The sequence below is a fragment of the Ammospiza caudacuta genome, chromosome 8, assembly GCF_027887145.1.
Source record: "Ammospiza caudacuta isolate bAmmCau1 chromosome 8, bAmmCau1.pri, whole genome shotgun sequence".
NCBI lineage: Eukaryota > Metazoa > Chordata > Aves > Passeriformes > Passerellidae > Ammospiza > Ammospiza caudacuta.
This window is the reverse complement of record NC_080600.1, coordinates 23,730,427-23,746,912: the sequence shown is the minus strand read 5'-3', so window position 1 is coordinate 23,746,912 and position 16,486 is coordinate 23,730,427. Positions and strand designations below refer to the sequence as shown.

General features: G+C 37.6%; 1 protein-coding gene across 3 annotated transcripts in view; it reads left to right on the top strand.

Moving 5' to 3' along the window:
* The window catches only part of RAPGEF4 (Rap guanine nucleotide exchange factor 4), a 142,487-nt gene that overhangs the window by 4,293 nt on the left and 121,708 nt on the right, over positions 1–16,486 (top strand). For all 3 annotated transcript variants that reach the window (XM_058809902.1, XM_058809901.1, XM_058809900.1), the window contains exons 2-3: positions 7,376–7,518; positions 8,573–8,661. In XM_058809902.1, coding sequence (XP_058665885.1) covers positions 7,376–7,518; positions 8,573–8,661 — 232 coding nt within the window. The remainder of the gene's footprint in view (positions 1–7,375; positions 7,519–8,572; positions 8,662–16,486) is intronic.

The following is a 16,486-nucleotide window of genomic DNA, read 5'->3' as shown; positions in this document are numbered from 1 at the left end:
TGTGCATTTCATCAGATATGTGAATTAAATCCTACTGAGAGCTGGAGTTGTATTTTAAGCAAGCTGTTTTATTTTTGCTCTCTGGTTTACAATTTGCAGTATCGGCTTCCATTTATTACGTGTGATTGCAGTAAGTTACACACAGTGTGTGTAAACATTGTCATAGCCAGCAGAGCAAGGCAGTATGTGCACATTGGACAGTTAGGACATGATACATTCAAATTTACTTGGTAGTCTTGTGAAGTGGCTGCATGATTGGTATGCTACATGTACACCTATAGGTTTTCTCTTTCATCAGATGATACTGGAAACATGTTTAAACTCTCGTTGCCTGACTTCTTTCTGACGTGTTATTAGGATTTGATCTCTAAAATCCTATACTCTGAGCAGATTAAATTTCTTTTATAACAAAACTCTATATTCCAGCAAAAGGCATTAAAAAAACAGCAAACCAGCGAATTGAAATTGTGCCCTCAAAGTCAGGTGTTCACCAGATATTTTCCAATTACAAGTATTTTTCTTATCTAGCATGACATCTGTTTTTGTCTGCATCTTACAATTTGCTGCATTTAACAAAGCTCATAATTCTAATGATACTTCCTTTGTGCTGTATTTTCTGCTCTGTATTTGGCATGATCAGTTTCTATTTCTGCAGCTTTATCAATATCCATGAATGTTTCCTGAACTGACTTTCCCTTTCATCTTTGAATTTGTCAGTTGTCAAAATGCATGCAAATGTAAATCTGTAAAACTTATTTCATTATTGCTGTAAATTTTAAATTTCCACTAGCTGTTACAATGCAGATCCTAAATCAGGAAAGGTGCATTTGGCATGGTGGTGTTGGTGAATAGTGGTGGCCAGAGTTTGAATTGAGGGATATCATCACTTGCATATTGTTCAATTACAGATTTCATTTGCAGTGTATCTCAGAGTCTGTCTTCATATTAAAGTGCTTTCAATGTTTATTATGAAGCTGCAGTGCTGGTTAATGTAATTTCATCTGGATTTACTTCTATCAAATGGAATTTTAACTGCCCTGAGCTCCAGTTTATGTTTATGAAATTTGGATGTTTAATTCAATAAGATTTAGTCACATCTTGATTACAAAGCATCTGTAATACATAAAGATTCTCGCAAAGTAAGGAGTGTAATTCTGTATTTTGATTTCTCTTGAATTATTCTGTCTTTGTAGACAGCAAATGAAGGTGGAAAAGAGTCTAATTGCTACTAGATCTATATTGTTCAGGTAGTGTCTTTTTAACTTGAGAGAAATCTTTATGAATATAACCAGTTAATAAATACATCTTTTGCCATTCCACTGTATATACAGATCTAAGAATTGATCTTTTGGAAGGATGTATAATTGATACATGAGGGTATGTAAAGAAATGAGCACACTTGATTGCTCTGTTTAACTCTCCAATAATTTTTCAGTGTATTGATCAAAATGATTTAATTGATAAATATGATAATGAGGTAGGTAAAGGAGAGTCCCCTATATTTGCCTTCCTTTTGTCCTCACTAAAGAAGACAGAACTCCACTCTAACAAATTCTGTCTGCCTGCGGCTGGCAGCCAGTCAGTCTGCATTTAACTGGCTGGCCATTCCGTACCTGTGTAGAGCAGGATTATCTACAGTGTTTCTTGTACCTTATGTACAGGATCTGAGAGATTGTCCCAGGGATTCTGAGTGTAGGTGACAGTAGTAATTAACTGAAAACTAAGCACAGGCAATTTTGTGTTGCCTTTTTTTTTTTTTTAAATCTAAACTCCAGAATTATTTAGGTGTGTAAGAATCCTAGGAAACAGTTTTTAACTAAAATTCTTTTTCCTCTTTGTCAGAGGAGATGAGAGTTGGAATCCCAAAATCTCTTAAAATGACATTCAAGAGAAAAGAATAGTAATGTGATTATTGTTTAAAAGCCTCATGATGAGGCTTTTCCCATGACAAGGGAAAGAGCATCTGAATTGTGAGTGTTGAAAACAGATTTGGTAATACCACTGTAAAAAGTGAAAAGTACTCTTGGTGGAAGTTAATTATCTTTTGTTGCCATTGAAGTAAACCCTTATGTGGAAAGTACTTCAGATTAAAAGTAACTTCATTTATTGTTAGCATTTAAGTGGCTTACTAAAGGTCTAAAATGCTTTGATAGATCCCTGGTATTCCACTCTTAAACTTTCCTTTCTCAAAGAGAAATGAAAAGTCAAAGTTCCTTACAGCATTGTGTGGAGGAGAGGGTTGCAGTATTGAACTGCTCTCGCTAAGGGAAGATGCTGTGTTGGTGCTGGTATTTTTCTGCGTCCTACAGCATTGTTTTTCTGCATGTCAGGAAAGGGCAGAAGAAAGGACAGGAGAAAGTACCGAAATGATCTGGTTTTAATTGACATTCCTTGGTGCTGTCTACTTGCTCATGTTTCACAGCTGAATATATTTTAAAGTACTATTAATTCATTAAATAGCCCATGGTAGAGGTTACTGGTACTTTCCAGCTCATAGAGTTTGCCTTTGCATCTTTGCATTGATGCTTTGGTTTTAACCCAGCGATGAACTAGTTTTACTTGTCTGTTCTAGTGTTTTAGCTGTTTTCTACAGTCTCAACAGTGGAAGAAATAGATCCATCTGCTCATCTTTCGTGGGCTGTTCATTGCTGTCTGAATTGAAATACTGCTGTTTTAAAAAGTTAACAAGATCAAGGGAAGGGAATTCAATGCTTTCATTCAGTTGGAGCACGATTCAGGTTTTTGAACACATTTAATAGAAATAAACATTTTAAACTGCTAGAGGCATCTTGTCAAAGAAGGTAAAACCACATCTGTTCGTTTTTTTTTTTTTTTCTCAAATGTCAAACCCACTATGAGAAAGAACCTAAAGAAAAGGACATATGGTAACAGAAAGTAATAGTTTATAGCTAGATTAAGTTAACAAAAGCAAATTAAAAAACTCCAACTTGTTTCTTTCTTCTAGGTTAACAAGTCTTTCGTAACATCCTACATAAACATTCAAATACTTAATCTTAAAAATAATTAATCAAAATAGGTTCTTTTATAGAGCTATGTATATTACATGTGAGCAGAAATACTTTGCCCAGGTTGTGTATGTGAAGAATTGTAACAGTTATCCTCTATCTGTATTTGAACTTTGAACTTGAGTAGTTTACATTTAAAAATTCAAGAAGAATTATAGAATGGCTTGGGTTGGAGGGGACCTTAGATTGTCTCATTCCAACCCCTCTTGCCATGGGCAGGGGCAGCTTCCACTGGACCAGGTTGCTCAGGGCCCTGGCCAACCTGGCCTTGAACATTGCGAGGGATGGAGCATCCATAGTGTCTCTGTTCCTGTGCCTCAGCACCCTCAGAATTTGAAATGTATTCCTAATATCCAATTTCAGCCTACCCTCTTGCAGTTTAAAGCCATTGCCCATTGACCTGTCACTACATGTCTTGTCCTTCTCCAGCTTTCTTGTAGGCCCCTTTAGGTACTGGAAGGTGCTCTAAAATCTCCTTGGAGCCTTCTCTCTCAGCCTATGTTCATAGGAGAGGAGCTCCAGCCCTCTCGTCACCTTCATGCTTCTCTTCTGGACTTGCTTCAGCATGTTCATGTCCTTATTATGTTGGGGGTTGCAGAGCTGAGTGCAGGGCTCCACATGGGGTCTCGTGAGAGCAGAGCAGAAGGGGAGAATCGTCTCCCTGGACCTGCTGGCCATGCTGCTTTTGATCCTGCCCAGGATGTGGCTGGCTTTCAGGGCTGCCAGCACTCATGTTGAGCTTAACAGCCTTATGAGGATAGACTTGGGGCAGATTTTCTTAATAATTGCCTTTCATAGCTAGTCAAGCAGACATTGTCAAGAAAATTGTTTTGTCTCTATAAAATATGCTCCTGAAATCTTCACATCCAAATAAGGAGGGGTAAAATCAATCTCTTATTGACATAATTTAATAGAAATATGTAACTAGCATTGATGCTATCACTTGTATATGTATGCTGGGGTGTTGTATTGAAGAAGCAGAAGATAGATGATGTCTTATGTGAAAACATTACTGCCAGCTAATAACTTGCCATGCTCTGAAGAGGCAAATTAGTAATATAAATAAGAAGGCATTTTGGGGTCAAACAAAGCAGAAAGGCTTGTAGGGTGGTGAAAATAAATTACTCTTGCTTTTCATCCTTTCCTAATAATTTATTTGGTAGCTTTGCTTTGCAACTTTTAAAGTGCCCCCTTGGCTTTGGCTGCAGTGAAATGAGATGTCCGCACAGTTTGACTTAAAATTTATTTTGAGTGGGGTGGTCTAGGGGGGAGATGCTTCACTTGCCTTAAAATGCTTTTACTCCAGCTCATACATCTATCAAATGAGAGCTGGAGAAACTTAATTGATTTAATATATTTGTTCATATTTTTAGATTAACCTATGATCCTAATTCCATACATTGGTCTTGAGATTTCAGAACTGGGTACAGGACAATTTTCTGCTTTAGCAGAAAATGAAGTGGTAGCTGAAGACCCACTGAAATGTGTTTTTTGACTTTGTTTGCTCATGGATATGAGATTGTAACTCTGCAGCATCAGCAGTGAAGGGATACTTCAGTAGCATCAGCATCAATATAACAGAGCAGAACAGAAATAAATCTGCAGCAGCAGGAGTTCAGCAGAGGAGGGCCAAGCTCGGTGAGATTGAACAACAGTGGTGATCACAGAGAGCTGTCTATAGGTAATCTGATGAGGTATCTGGAAAGGTCTTTCCAGGAGCTTTTGGAGCCATGTTGGGAGTGTAGGGATATTCCTTGGGATTGACTTTTGTAGCATATCTTTGTGTTCTGGGGAATGGTTCCTTTTTGGATTAATACAATTGACTTTTTAAAGTGTGATTGCAGTGAAAATAAAGCTTGAATAATTCTCCATCTGCCAGCAGTAGTACTTTTCTATTAATAGATTGAGTCATTAATTGTCTAAGGACTGTATTATAACACTAGCTGTTTAAGTATTACTCCAAACTATGCTTTACAAAAACAAGTTTACAGTAAGATAGCTATGATGAAGAAATAAATTTATGTTGTTCTGTCCAGACTGTTTATGTTCCAGGTTAGGGAGCTTGTACTTAGGAAACAGAAAACAAAATTTGGCATCATAAATAGATTAATGTTAAGTTAATGATAATTAATGTCAAGTTAATGATAATTGTAAGTTACCATGATGATAATTTTATTAAAAGATGCTTTGTAGAAAATGGTCAAACTTTGCCTGAGTTTTGCAGTCCTGTGGAAAAGCAGTTAATGCTGCCATGGTACATTTTTCTCAGTAACTAATACTTGGCTTTTGAAACCAGATTCATTGCTATAGATTATGAACACTTAGTAGAAATGAGTTTGAGCGCTACTAATACTACTATTACACTGCAGTCTGAAATTGTCCACAGACAGAATTTCATGTGCTCCTAAGGGCCACCTCACCTTGGGAAACCTGTTGGTAATTCCTTACTCCTTAACACTGAGGACATTTCCCAGGACCTCTGAAAAAAATCCAAAGGCATCTTGTTGTCAGACAAGTTGAATCCTTGTTAATTTTTATGAATAAGAATTAATTATCTTAACCAAACAGCTGAATCTTGAACTGGATGATTTTGAATCAACCAACAACTGAATCTTGAACTGGTGAGAATGATCTCACCTTTTTGAGTTGTTGGGTTTTGCTGGTTTTTTTGAGAGTCTGTAAATTAAGGTAGTTAGTGTTTCAAGAGTTAGTGTAGTTGGGTAGGGATCTTGTATAAGTAGATTTTGAATCTGCCTGCAAGCTGCACCTCCTAATCTTCTTAAAAGGATTTTTACAAGAGAGTTAATGCTTATTAATACTTGCCAGCTAGCGCACAGTCGAGAAAAAAAGAAATGGGTGAAAATCTTACATGAAATATTTCAAAAGAGAGCTATTGTAGTTGATTGTAGTTTGAAGTGGTAAGAGAATGTCACTGTGATGTAGAAGCAAGTGCATACACCAGAGAATTATTATTCTCATCTGTAGTTAATAAGGGTAAATTGGAGTATAAACAAGAATAGAGATTTAATCACTCCTTGACATAATTTAATAAGAAAGATGAGATACTGAGATTCAATGCAAGTAGCATCTGGGTTTCTTCAGAGACAAAGATTTGGATTCCTTAAAGTCTTTGATTTCAAAGAGGAATCTTTAAAAAATCTTGTTGGAGGGAGTGCTTACACTGTTAATATAACAATAAGGTGAATAAAGATATGTATTTGTGAACTTAGCCTTCGCTCATTGTAGCTATCTGACTTCTGTTCATTATAAGCCCATCCATTGGTGGAAAGGACATTTTTGTCAGAAAAATTAACTAGCAACATTTGAGTGAGTAATAAGCTTAATGATTACTAGCAGTTATCTCTCTTTCTGTTATGTCTTTATACATGAATAATTTCTTCATCTGATTGAGTATGACGTCCTAGGAAAATTCTGTTTCTTTCTGTCCTTAGTGGTTTGCATGTAGTCTGTTATAATTCTTTTTCTAATGCTGTCAGCTAGTGTTTGGCTTATCTGCTGATTCATAATATTTGATAATCACATTTAAAGTGTGTTATGGAGCTAATTCACTTTATTTTCATAAATATGTAGTAGTATGCTGAACCTGCTCAACTGCTGGTCTACATGCTGCTTTGTTGTAGAGCGTTCTGCAATTTTATTTTCCTTGAAATCTTGCTTTTTTTAAAAGGTGTTGCTGTCAAATGTTTAAAATATTTTAAATATTGGAATTAAAATTCATGAGTGTTACTGATGAAAAATTAAGATTCTTGCATGCATATTTAATTTGTCCAACATTAAGATACAGACACTTCATGGAAGACAATATGCGTATTAAAGGTTTCCTTCTTCCTTGAAAGTGAGAAGAGGAAAGTCAGTTTATAGTCAGTAAAATGCAGAAGAGAAGCCTGGATGTAAGAGTTACTGTTGGTATCTAATGCTTTCCATTTAGCCACATAGAGAACATTTGTTTTGGGCACTGATTCCATGGACCTCTTGTGTGTTTGGATATCTGTTTGTTATGTTTTCTTACAAACCTAAAGCTATTAATTATTCTAAGATCTTTAGTATTAGGACTGTATCATCATATATACTTGTACAGTGATGCTGCATTGAGACTTTGGTGCTGTGTGGGCTTCTGGATGCTGCCTGTGTTGAAATTATAAGAATCATGTTCAAGTTGATAAAGGGCAGTTGTTAGGATGTCTTGGAAGGAGTTTATTATGTAGTCGTAAAATGCATTTTAATTTGTTTATATTATGGTGTGATATTTAATGCAAACATTTTTAAGTTCAGTGCATGCAGGTGGAGATATTTCTCTGATTAAGCCCTTGTGTTTTGTTTTCTTGCAGGCCTTTGGAACGTTCTAGTGAAGATGTAGATATAATAGTCACACGACTGAAAGAAGTAAAAGCTTTTGAGAAATTTCATCCAAACCTTCTCCAGCAGATATGTCTCTGTGGATATTATGAAAATCTGGAAAAAGGAATCACATGTAAGACAGTTTCATAGGATTATGTATTTTATGTAGATAAACTTGCGGGTTAGACTGTGATTGTCTGTGGGAGATTCATGAGAGCAGAATCAGTGGAATGCTTACAGTCACAGTCATGGGGCAAGGCAGGACTAAAGTGCTGCTTGCTCTACAAACACAGTGTGTAGTGAATCTATGGTAACAGGGCATACAGCAGGATGTAGGACTCTACCACTGTTCTGTTGAAAGATTACAAGCCAGTCATTGGACTTAAGCCTCATTCTTCTCCTGTAAATGTGTTATTGATTGCTTTTGCCAGTGCTTTGTGCTGCCAGGGGCAAAGGTGTGTCAGCAGCACATCACTGATAGTGTGTGGTTTCCAGGCTCCCTGGCACAAGCCAGACCTGCAGAGCTGCAAACTGCTGAGAGGTGCAGCAGCTCTGTGCCTGCACTGGCAGCCCGTGGGCCTGATGTAGGTGCACACCTGTGCTTGGTCTGTGAAGCTGAGATGGAAATAAGTGTTAGTCTTGTGATGGGAATGCATACCAGGGGAATAGCTGATGAAAACCTGTGGTATTAGTAAAGTCTCAGAAACACCTCAGGTAAATCTGGCATGCAGCACTGAAATTTACTTAGAGTAAGAGGGATTTTGATGCTCTGTAATCACACAGTTGGAATGCCTGGACATCAAAGTCTTGCAGTCGCTGTTCAATTCATTGGTAGCTGTGTCTGCACTGGATGATTGTGAATTTCAAAGGGACATTGTTCTGAAAAACTTTCTTGTTTGTTTTGTTTCTTTGGTTGGTTAATTAACTAAGAGAACAGTAGAACAGAAGCAAACTGGGGAGAAGAGTGAAGCAGTTCTATGCTTTCATTGTTTCCATAGTGTATTGACTAGTTTACTAAAATATGTGCTTTCCAGTGTCACTGGAAGTATTACTGTAATTGTAAATAAGTAATCTCATATAGCAAATTGGATGGTGCCAGCAGTGACTGCAGTATTGCAGTAATATGTGAGAAAATGTTTATTACTGTTGCTAAGATAACTCTTATTGACAAGATGTCATCTCTCCAGTATTCCGTCAGGGTGATATTGGGACGAATTGGTATGCTGTCCTGACAGGATCACTGGATGTGAAGGTGTCTGATACAAGCAACCACCAGGTAAAATGCAACCATCTGGTCAGTAGTACAAAGAAAGAATAAAATTTATGGTGAGGTAGGTAACAACACATTCTATACAGACATTTTGTCATATCACAAGGATGTATATGTTTCTCTGAGTCTCTTTTAGTCTTAGTTGTCCTTAGTCTAAGGAAGGCAAATCATACCATTGATTACAAGAAACTGAAGAGTAATGCTCTGAAAATGATCTAGCTTTCAATGCGAGACAAGTCTCCTCTGTCTTTTCCAGTAGTGCTAGATTGGAGAGTTGTTAATTCATTCTCTAGAAATATTTAATTCAGTTCTTCTTCAGGAAGTTCAAAGTGAACCCACTAGCAATGCAGTCTAATAACAGCGTAATGCAGTCTCCACTGCAGGAATGGGGAAGTGGTGTAGTAATAGCAGACTATTGGAACTGCTGCCATGTTGGACAAGAAGCCTGTAGGTAATACCTAGTCAGTGTTAAGAAACAGATGAACAAGTCAAATTCTCCCCAAATTTAAAGTGGTTTCTCAGTATCATGGTGCTCCTGGATTTATAAAATTTAGAGTAAATAAAAATCTAACGGGATGAGATACTTTTAGAGTCTCCCATCCATGTTGTCTAATGTCATGCACCTGTTGCTGTGAGCTTAGTCTTCTGGGAAGGCATCTTGTCCCTTCCCTGCCCCCATGTTTGAGACCAGTGATTGTCCCATGATGTCCCATGGGGTTGTACCTCTGATAAGGGACTCGTTGTGCCTTTGCATTAGTATAGCTATCCAGGACCTTACAGAGACTGCTACCCATTTTCCCCACCTGGACTGAAAAGAGCATGTGTAGGGGGGGTTTGTGGTGCTGTATTCTTTGCCCAAAGTTTGGCTGATTGAGGAAAGTTTTTTGCTCATAGCAGAAATTGGATTTTTTTCGCTTTGTTGAGCATCGCATCACCATTGCAATTGGGTCAGAATGCAAGTCAGGGCAGTGTGTGAGTACTGGGTCTCTCTATTTCCTGCAGTAGAATGGTAGATGCAAAAGGAACTTCTTTCATATTATTTTTAGCAGCCTCTTCACTGTACTAAGTAGAGATTGATTGAGAGTATAATTAGCTTAATTTGAGCAATTCTTGGCATGGCCTGGCTGTCACTGGTATTGTCACAATTTGGAACAGTACTGGGCTCTTATGAGACCCTTTTCTGTGGATGTCTAAAGCAATCAGGATTTTCCAGTGTTTGCCAAAAGATGGCACTACACTGTTGTGAAGAATCAATGCTCTTTACTCAGAAAGTAACACATCTGCACAATCTGGATGTTAAATTAAGAATCTCTTTGGAGTGTTGATTTGTTCCATTAGATGGAGTGTGGAACACTTTAGTTTCTTAATGAATATAATGTAAATATTTTTTTCTGCTTGTTCAGGTTAAGTTCATTTTCCTGCCAGTAGGAAGCTGTTGAATTACAATTCATGTGATTCTAGTTCTAGAAATTATATTCTGCAGTTATTTCTTACCTCACATTTCCTTCTCACGTGAACAATGAACTGAATTCTTACCACTGCCTAGCTGTCCTAGAATATAGCCTCACTGCCAAAAACATGGCAGCCCATGCATTTACCATTCCTGTCTGAATAACTTTCATGTGTGGGGACTCCTAAATACTATTTGAGTCCAACATTTTCTCTGGTTTTGCTCCAGCTTGGGGTTTATACCATGCCCCTCCTTGTCCATTCTTGGTCTCCTTCTCACTTTCCTGCCTGTAGCTCCTAGATGTAGTTCCTGTACAGTCTTGCCTGTACTTTTTTGTTGGCCTGGTACCAGCCATTCTTGAAACTGAAATACTTGCTAGCACTCCCTGCCTACTGTGCTCACTACAAACCCAGATGATGGGTTTGTATATATTTGTACAACAATACAGTGTTGTATTGCTGTCAGGGCAGCCCTGGCACACTCAGTTGACAGCGTTGTGCTCCCAGCTGGGGATGGATGACCAGTGCTTAAGGCATAGGGGTACTTGGAGCACATTTTCCAATCACATCACCCAGGAGCAAAGGTCCTTTGCAAAGTCATAATAATGACTAATTGCTCTGCTGTTACTATTATACCATAAATGGCACTGATGCTAATGAGAAACTTCCAGCAGAGCAGGACAGATGCTGGTGTTTACCTGAGTTTAGAAGTTTGTAGACTCATGTAAAAGTACAGGATTATTCTGTCTTTCCTAGTAGAAGGAAAGCTAACTTGGTATTTAGGTTCCTGTTGGTTAAAATGTGAAATTTTATGGACACTGTTTAATACTTCAGATAAACAGGAGGTTTTATATGAACTCCTGAGTTTTCTTGCAGCTTGAATTAGCCTATGATTATATGATGATGCCTACAGTGTTAATGTAAATACAGAAAATCAATTCTCTTGATTAAAAATATGAGTCCCATTTTGCTAGGCGTGTTATCTGTGTGCTTGGGAAACTTAAATTTTATCAAGCCTAGGAATTAATGCATTGTGTACCAGCTACCATGTGCTACTTCTCTGTGCAGTCACTTTTGGTGATTGATAGCTTTCTCCCATGAGAAGTGCAGTAAGTTATTGTGCACCTGGTCCCTACTAAAAATGTCTTAATAGTCTTTGTTCCTACAGAGTCATGTAGGGAAATGTCTTGCACTAGAAATTAAATCTCAAGGTACTAATGGATCAAGACTTCAGTGTAGCTAGTGAGGTATTAATTCATACACATTCTTGTTGCACAGTAGCTTACTAATGTAGACACCTGTGATTTCTCTCAGAAAATATCAGTAATACTGATTATGACCAAGTTGAGAATTCATGTAAATAGAAATATTGACGTTAGCTATTATTTGATATTATAATAACAGGAACTTTTACATCTGTTGTTTTAAGGACTTTAATAGAGACAGACACAGATATTTAGGACCTCATAAAGCCTCGCTTTCCCACTGGTTTGCAAAAATCCTTTCTGCCTGCAAAGCTGTGTTCTGTCACGAGAGGGCAGCGTTGGAACACAGAGCAAACCCGGGCGCGGGCAGTGTTCAGTGCTGCAATGGACGCTTCGTAAATCGTGTTCGGCTATTTAACATACACACCTGTTTAAAGAGTTTGGCCAGAGAAAATTTTGCTGTTAATGTTAGTTTTGTCCCACCGAGCTGGTAAAATGTGCTGGTAATTTCATATGCCGTTGGAATGGCTACAGGGATTTGACAGGATTACTCATCCAGTACATCCTGAGTGGAGTCTGCTGTCTGTGAAAACTATTAATGGATTTTTTCTGAGCATTCAACAATCAAGAAGAGATCGAAGAGGACTTTTTCTAGGGTGAAAACGTCTCACTGTGAATTCCAGAGGTAACTGTAATGAACTGCTTTGGTCTTGCCTCAACTTGTTTGTAACAAACACCCTGATAAATACAGTTCTTAAAAGTCATAGAAAAATATTGTTAAGTTACCTTCAAAATAAACAGAAAAGTCAGCCTCTATAGAATATATCAGAAAGAGGTCTTTGCCCTCAGTTATGATCAGATTCTGACTTTCATTTTTATTTGGCACTGTTGTCTACCCAATGTTGAGATATTTAGTAATAGAAGTTTCTCTTAGGGATATTCCTGGTTTGGTGTTGTCTTAAATACATTGCTGACAAATTGCCTTGTGTATGTTTCATTTTTGAACTCTGTTTTGAAGCTGGACAGTCTAAGGATGACTGTTGGCGATGTCTCAGAATAAAGCTGGGAATAAATGCATTATGACATCAGTGTTATGATGTTGTCAGATTCTGCAACACTGTGATTTTCTGAATCAGATTCAGAGCCTTTTACCCCAAAGGTTTTTCTGATAATCTATGATGGAATGAAAAGGAAAAAGACAAAGACCAAATAGCAATTTGATCTTCTGGGGTTTTTTTCTCTATTTTGCCAGCTGAATTATAATGTGTGCCGGCACGTTTTGCCAGCTTATCTTGCCTATGTTATGATGGAGTTTTTTATGCTGGTCAGTTTTTAAAAACAGACCAAATTTAACATAGAGCATTGACTTAAAAAACAATTAGCCTGTTTTATAAAAGCTGTAAAGGAGGAGATGTGAGTGCTTGGATGGTACAGCAGTGTCAGCTGTAAGAAGATGCAGAGGGCTGGGGATGAAAAGCCAAATAAGTTAGTGGGGTTGCTGAGAAGAATGACTGTAAAGAAAGAGGTTCAGATGTTCATGTAAGAAATGGAAGAATTTCACAGCTCTTTGAAACTGAGGACAAAGGAGGTGTCTGATAAGATGAAGTGGCAGCAAGGAAAGGGATTTAAACACAGTAGTCCAATACTGCTTTCAGCATGTAAATGTCATTATGTATTTTGGAGATAACCTTTGTGAAGTTGTGACATAGGTTTGTACTGTAGTTAGTAGTATAAATATGCCTAAGCTAGTTTAAAATTATTTAGTTTGAACATGAGAACTGCTTTACCCATTGTAACACAGAGATTAGCTGAACTAATGTACTAAGCTGAGCAGCAGTGTGTTGGCTCATGCTGAGCTCCTGTGTTGTGGTTGTGCTAATTTTGATTTTGAACTTTGCTTATTGGAAGTTAATATAGAAAAATAATTTCACTTTTTCTGTCAGGTGATGTAGGAAAACATCTAAGACATTGCAGGTAGCTTTTTTGAATGTAGTATTACAGTACAGTTAATCTGAACCATACATATTTTAATTAGGTACTTAAAGAGAAGCTGCTCACAGTTTTTGTAGAAGCATAATGCCTTCTTTAAGTAAATAACCTTGTCTTGTGTAAAGAGGGTGGCTTAACATGTTTGCAAATTGCAGTTTTAGTGTGTTCAGAAGGTATTTCTGTGTTATTGTTAGAAATATTTTGATATGGACTTCTTGTCTGAATGGCTGGAACGCTGAAGTGAGGGTAAGGGAACAGAAAAATTACTTCATAGTTTACTTTCATGTATATCCTTGGTTTCTCTGTTATAAAAGGAAATTTTTACTGAGGACAAACTGAACTGTGTCAAAGTAATAATAAGCAAGCGTCTCAAAATGCCAGCTTTGGCAAAACTCCTGTTAAACATAGAGATAGTACGACGTTCTAGAGTGATACAGATTGACAGATGAGATAAAGATGCAAGGTGTAAGAAAATGATGAAATCAAAAACAATCTAGCTACATCAGCTCCCTTATAAACTCAAAATGTTGATCAAGCTAAACTTTCAAAGGAATGTCCCCAATCCCTTTGAGTCTAGGACTAGTAATGTCTTTCTCTGTTTTCTTAATTTCTCTTTCCGACACCGGGATATTATTTACACACAAAAATTCTGTTTGCCAGGTTGAGAAACTGAAGGTCACAAGTCAAGGAGGAGGGATACAGGATGATCCTTGAGATGATGGGGAAGGGAATAAAGCAGAGCCTTCTTTCTGATTCTCATCCATTCCATTAAAATGGTGTGGCAAATTCAATAATATTTTGGATTGATGGGGGGGGGTGAGGGAAAGGCTTAAGAATGCATTCCCTGCATGTGTCTCATGTGGCAGTAAGAGTCAGTGAAACTGAATACACAAGCAGCCTCTGATTTGAATGCTACTGTTTTATAGTGTGTACAGAGGACAGATAGAAATGGCAGCAATCTCATCTTTCTAAGTCTCTAATACTGCCTTTTAAATAGCTGTGTGAATGTTAGCTGGTTACCAGCCACTAGAACACCCTGCTGCTTCTGGGATTGCAGAGGGGAACAGAAAACAGGGAGTTTTGAGCTGCCAGCAGTCCTCCTGAAGTCTTCACTGAACAGCAGGAGATTCTTGAGTGTAAGGTTAACAGGCATAATAGGAAACACACCTGATTCCCCAGGAGGCTGGAGATGTATAAACAAGGGGTAGCGAGAAAATGGGGCTCTGAAGCCTCGAAGAAGGCATATAGGTCTGCACCCCAGTGGGCTGTGAAACTGCATTTCTGTGGAGAACTGTGATGGCTGGGGAAAAAATCTGAAAGAACTTGATAACTTGATGTGATGCATTAGGTTTTAGCTTTTATATTTTTCAGAGTCTGTACTGCTTTAGTGTGTAGTTCTGAGCTTCATATTAAGGGATGGTAAGCTCTCTTCACAGAGTAGCTAGAAAAAACAATTCCTCCTCTAGCTTGGGACCAAGGACAACTGATCCAAATTTCAGGCCCGAGAGCATAAACAAGGTGGACTGAAGAGAGGAAAACTAGAAGGATGGGACTTCATAACTTAAAGCTATAACTGGACAAATACCTCCAATATGCCAATGGACTAGAACTTATAAAAGTGAGAGACCTTGTGACTGGTTGTCCATTTTGTGACCATTTTGGTTCTTTTTGGGTGTAGTCCTGGCTGGGCTCTTGTACTGCCCAAGGTGTGTCCATGGAGCCCTTTTAATAAATAGCTACTTTATTCTTTAGCTCCATCTAGCCTCTTGTTAAGGTCATCCTTAACAAGGCATTGGATGGAAGCCTGGATTTTCCTTTAATGAATGTAGATAGGACCATTCCAGCCTCTTGACCTAACACTCCACAGTTTTAATTTATTTCTTAAGCTTAAATGCCTCATCAGAAGTTATCTTATAGTTTCTTAACCAACAATTATCCTTTTTGCTTCTCATGTCTGTTCTGTCATTAAAGATTATTCTTTAGGGTTGTAAACAGTCAGAGAAGGTGAAATGTTTAAAATGAGTTTTATTTTTTGAAAGGAGGGGAGTGAGTGAGAAGTTAGAAGATGTAAACAATATATATGATCTACCTACAGGAAAAGTTTCTTTTAGGCCAGGCTGTTTGGCTGTCCTGTCCTGAACAGAGCTCTTTTATCTGAACTTTCTTGAATAGGATTGAGAATAAAGTATTGTATATCTGGAGATCAAATTTTGTATGAGCAGTAACCTCATTTTCTTTGTAGATCCTTTGAATGCCATTGTGAGTATTGTACCATGCATAGAGTGTTTCAGCTCTGAAATGTAAGCTTGGGAAGGCAGATTTCAGTGTATAAACTGTATTACAGTCTGTTTGTAGAGGGTTCTATTTAGGTGCCAAGGTGCTCATTCCTGACTATTCTTTCTGTTAAAGAAAATCTGTTCTTATTTTCCTTCCTTGAAAATTTATTTCTGACAGTTGGTAAATTTTTCCTAGATCTTCTCTGAGACATAAGTGATTTTGTTTTCCTGAACACAATTTTATATGGTAACATCTGTGTAAGAGCAATTTGCTATGGTTCAGGGAACTGGACTATTATGGGCTTTTGTCTGTGTATTGCAATTACAAAGCTACTAACTTTATATTAATAATATTTGCCTATTATGACTTATTCCATGCATGAAAGAAAAGCAGGGCAATTCTGAAAACAGAAAATGGTGCTGAAACACATTCATGCATCTCTCCTGGATTATCAGCCACGAGGATAACAAACGTTTCTGCTTTGATTTTGCATGAATCCTACATTTTAGAATTAAACTAGACTTCTCATGTTGTATCAAGTAAAGGTAGCATGTGTTTTTATATGTTTATTTGTAATTCTCTGTGTGCATATGCAATATTTTTCCTTTGTTAAGTACAGTTTGTATGATTTTAAATTTTTTATGCTGTGGCTAATTTTTAAAATTACTTAACAGACCATCAGATAAGGCTCATCTCAGAAAAAAGACATGTGAGTGTTCAGCTTCAAGCCTGTGATGAGGAACAAAGCAACTTTTGAGCTGAAAATAGAACATGTATCTAAAGATCTTGATTCAAGCAAGTTGTTTAATGGCTACTTGTTTGGTCTGCAGTAGCTCAAAATTTTTATTGGAACTACTACAGAGGAGTTCCTGGCCAAGGGAGATTCATTTAGACATCATTTAGAATGGCAT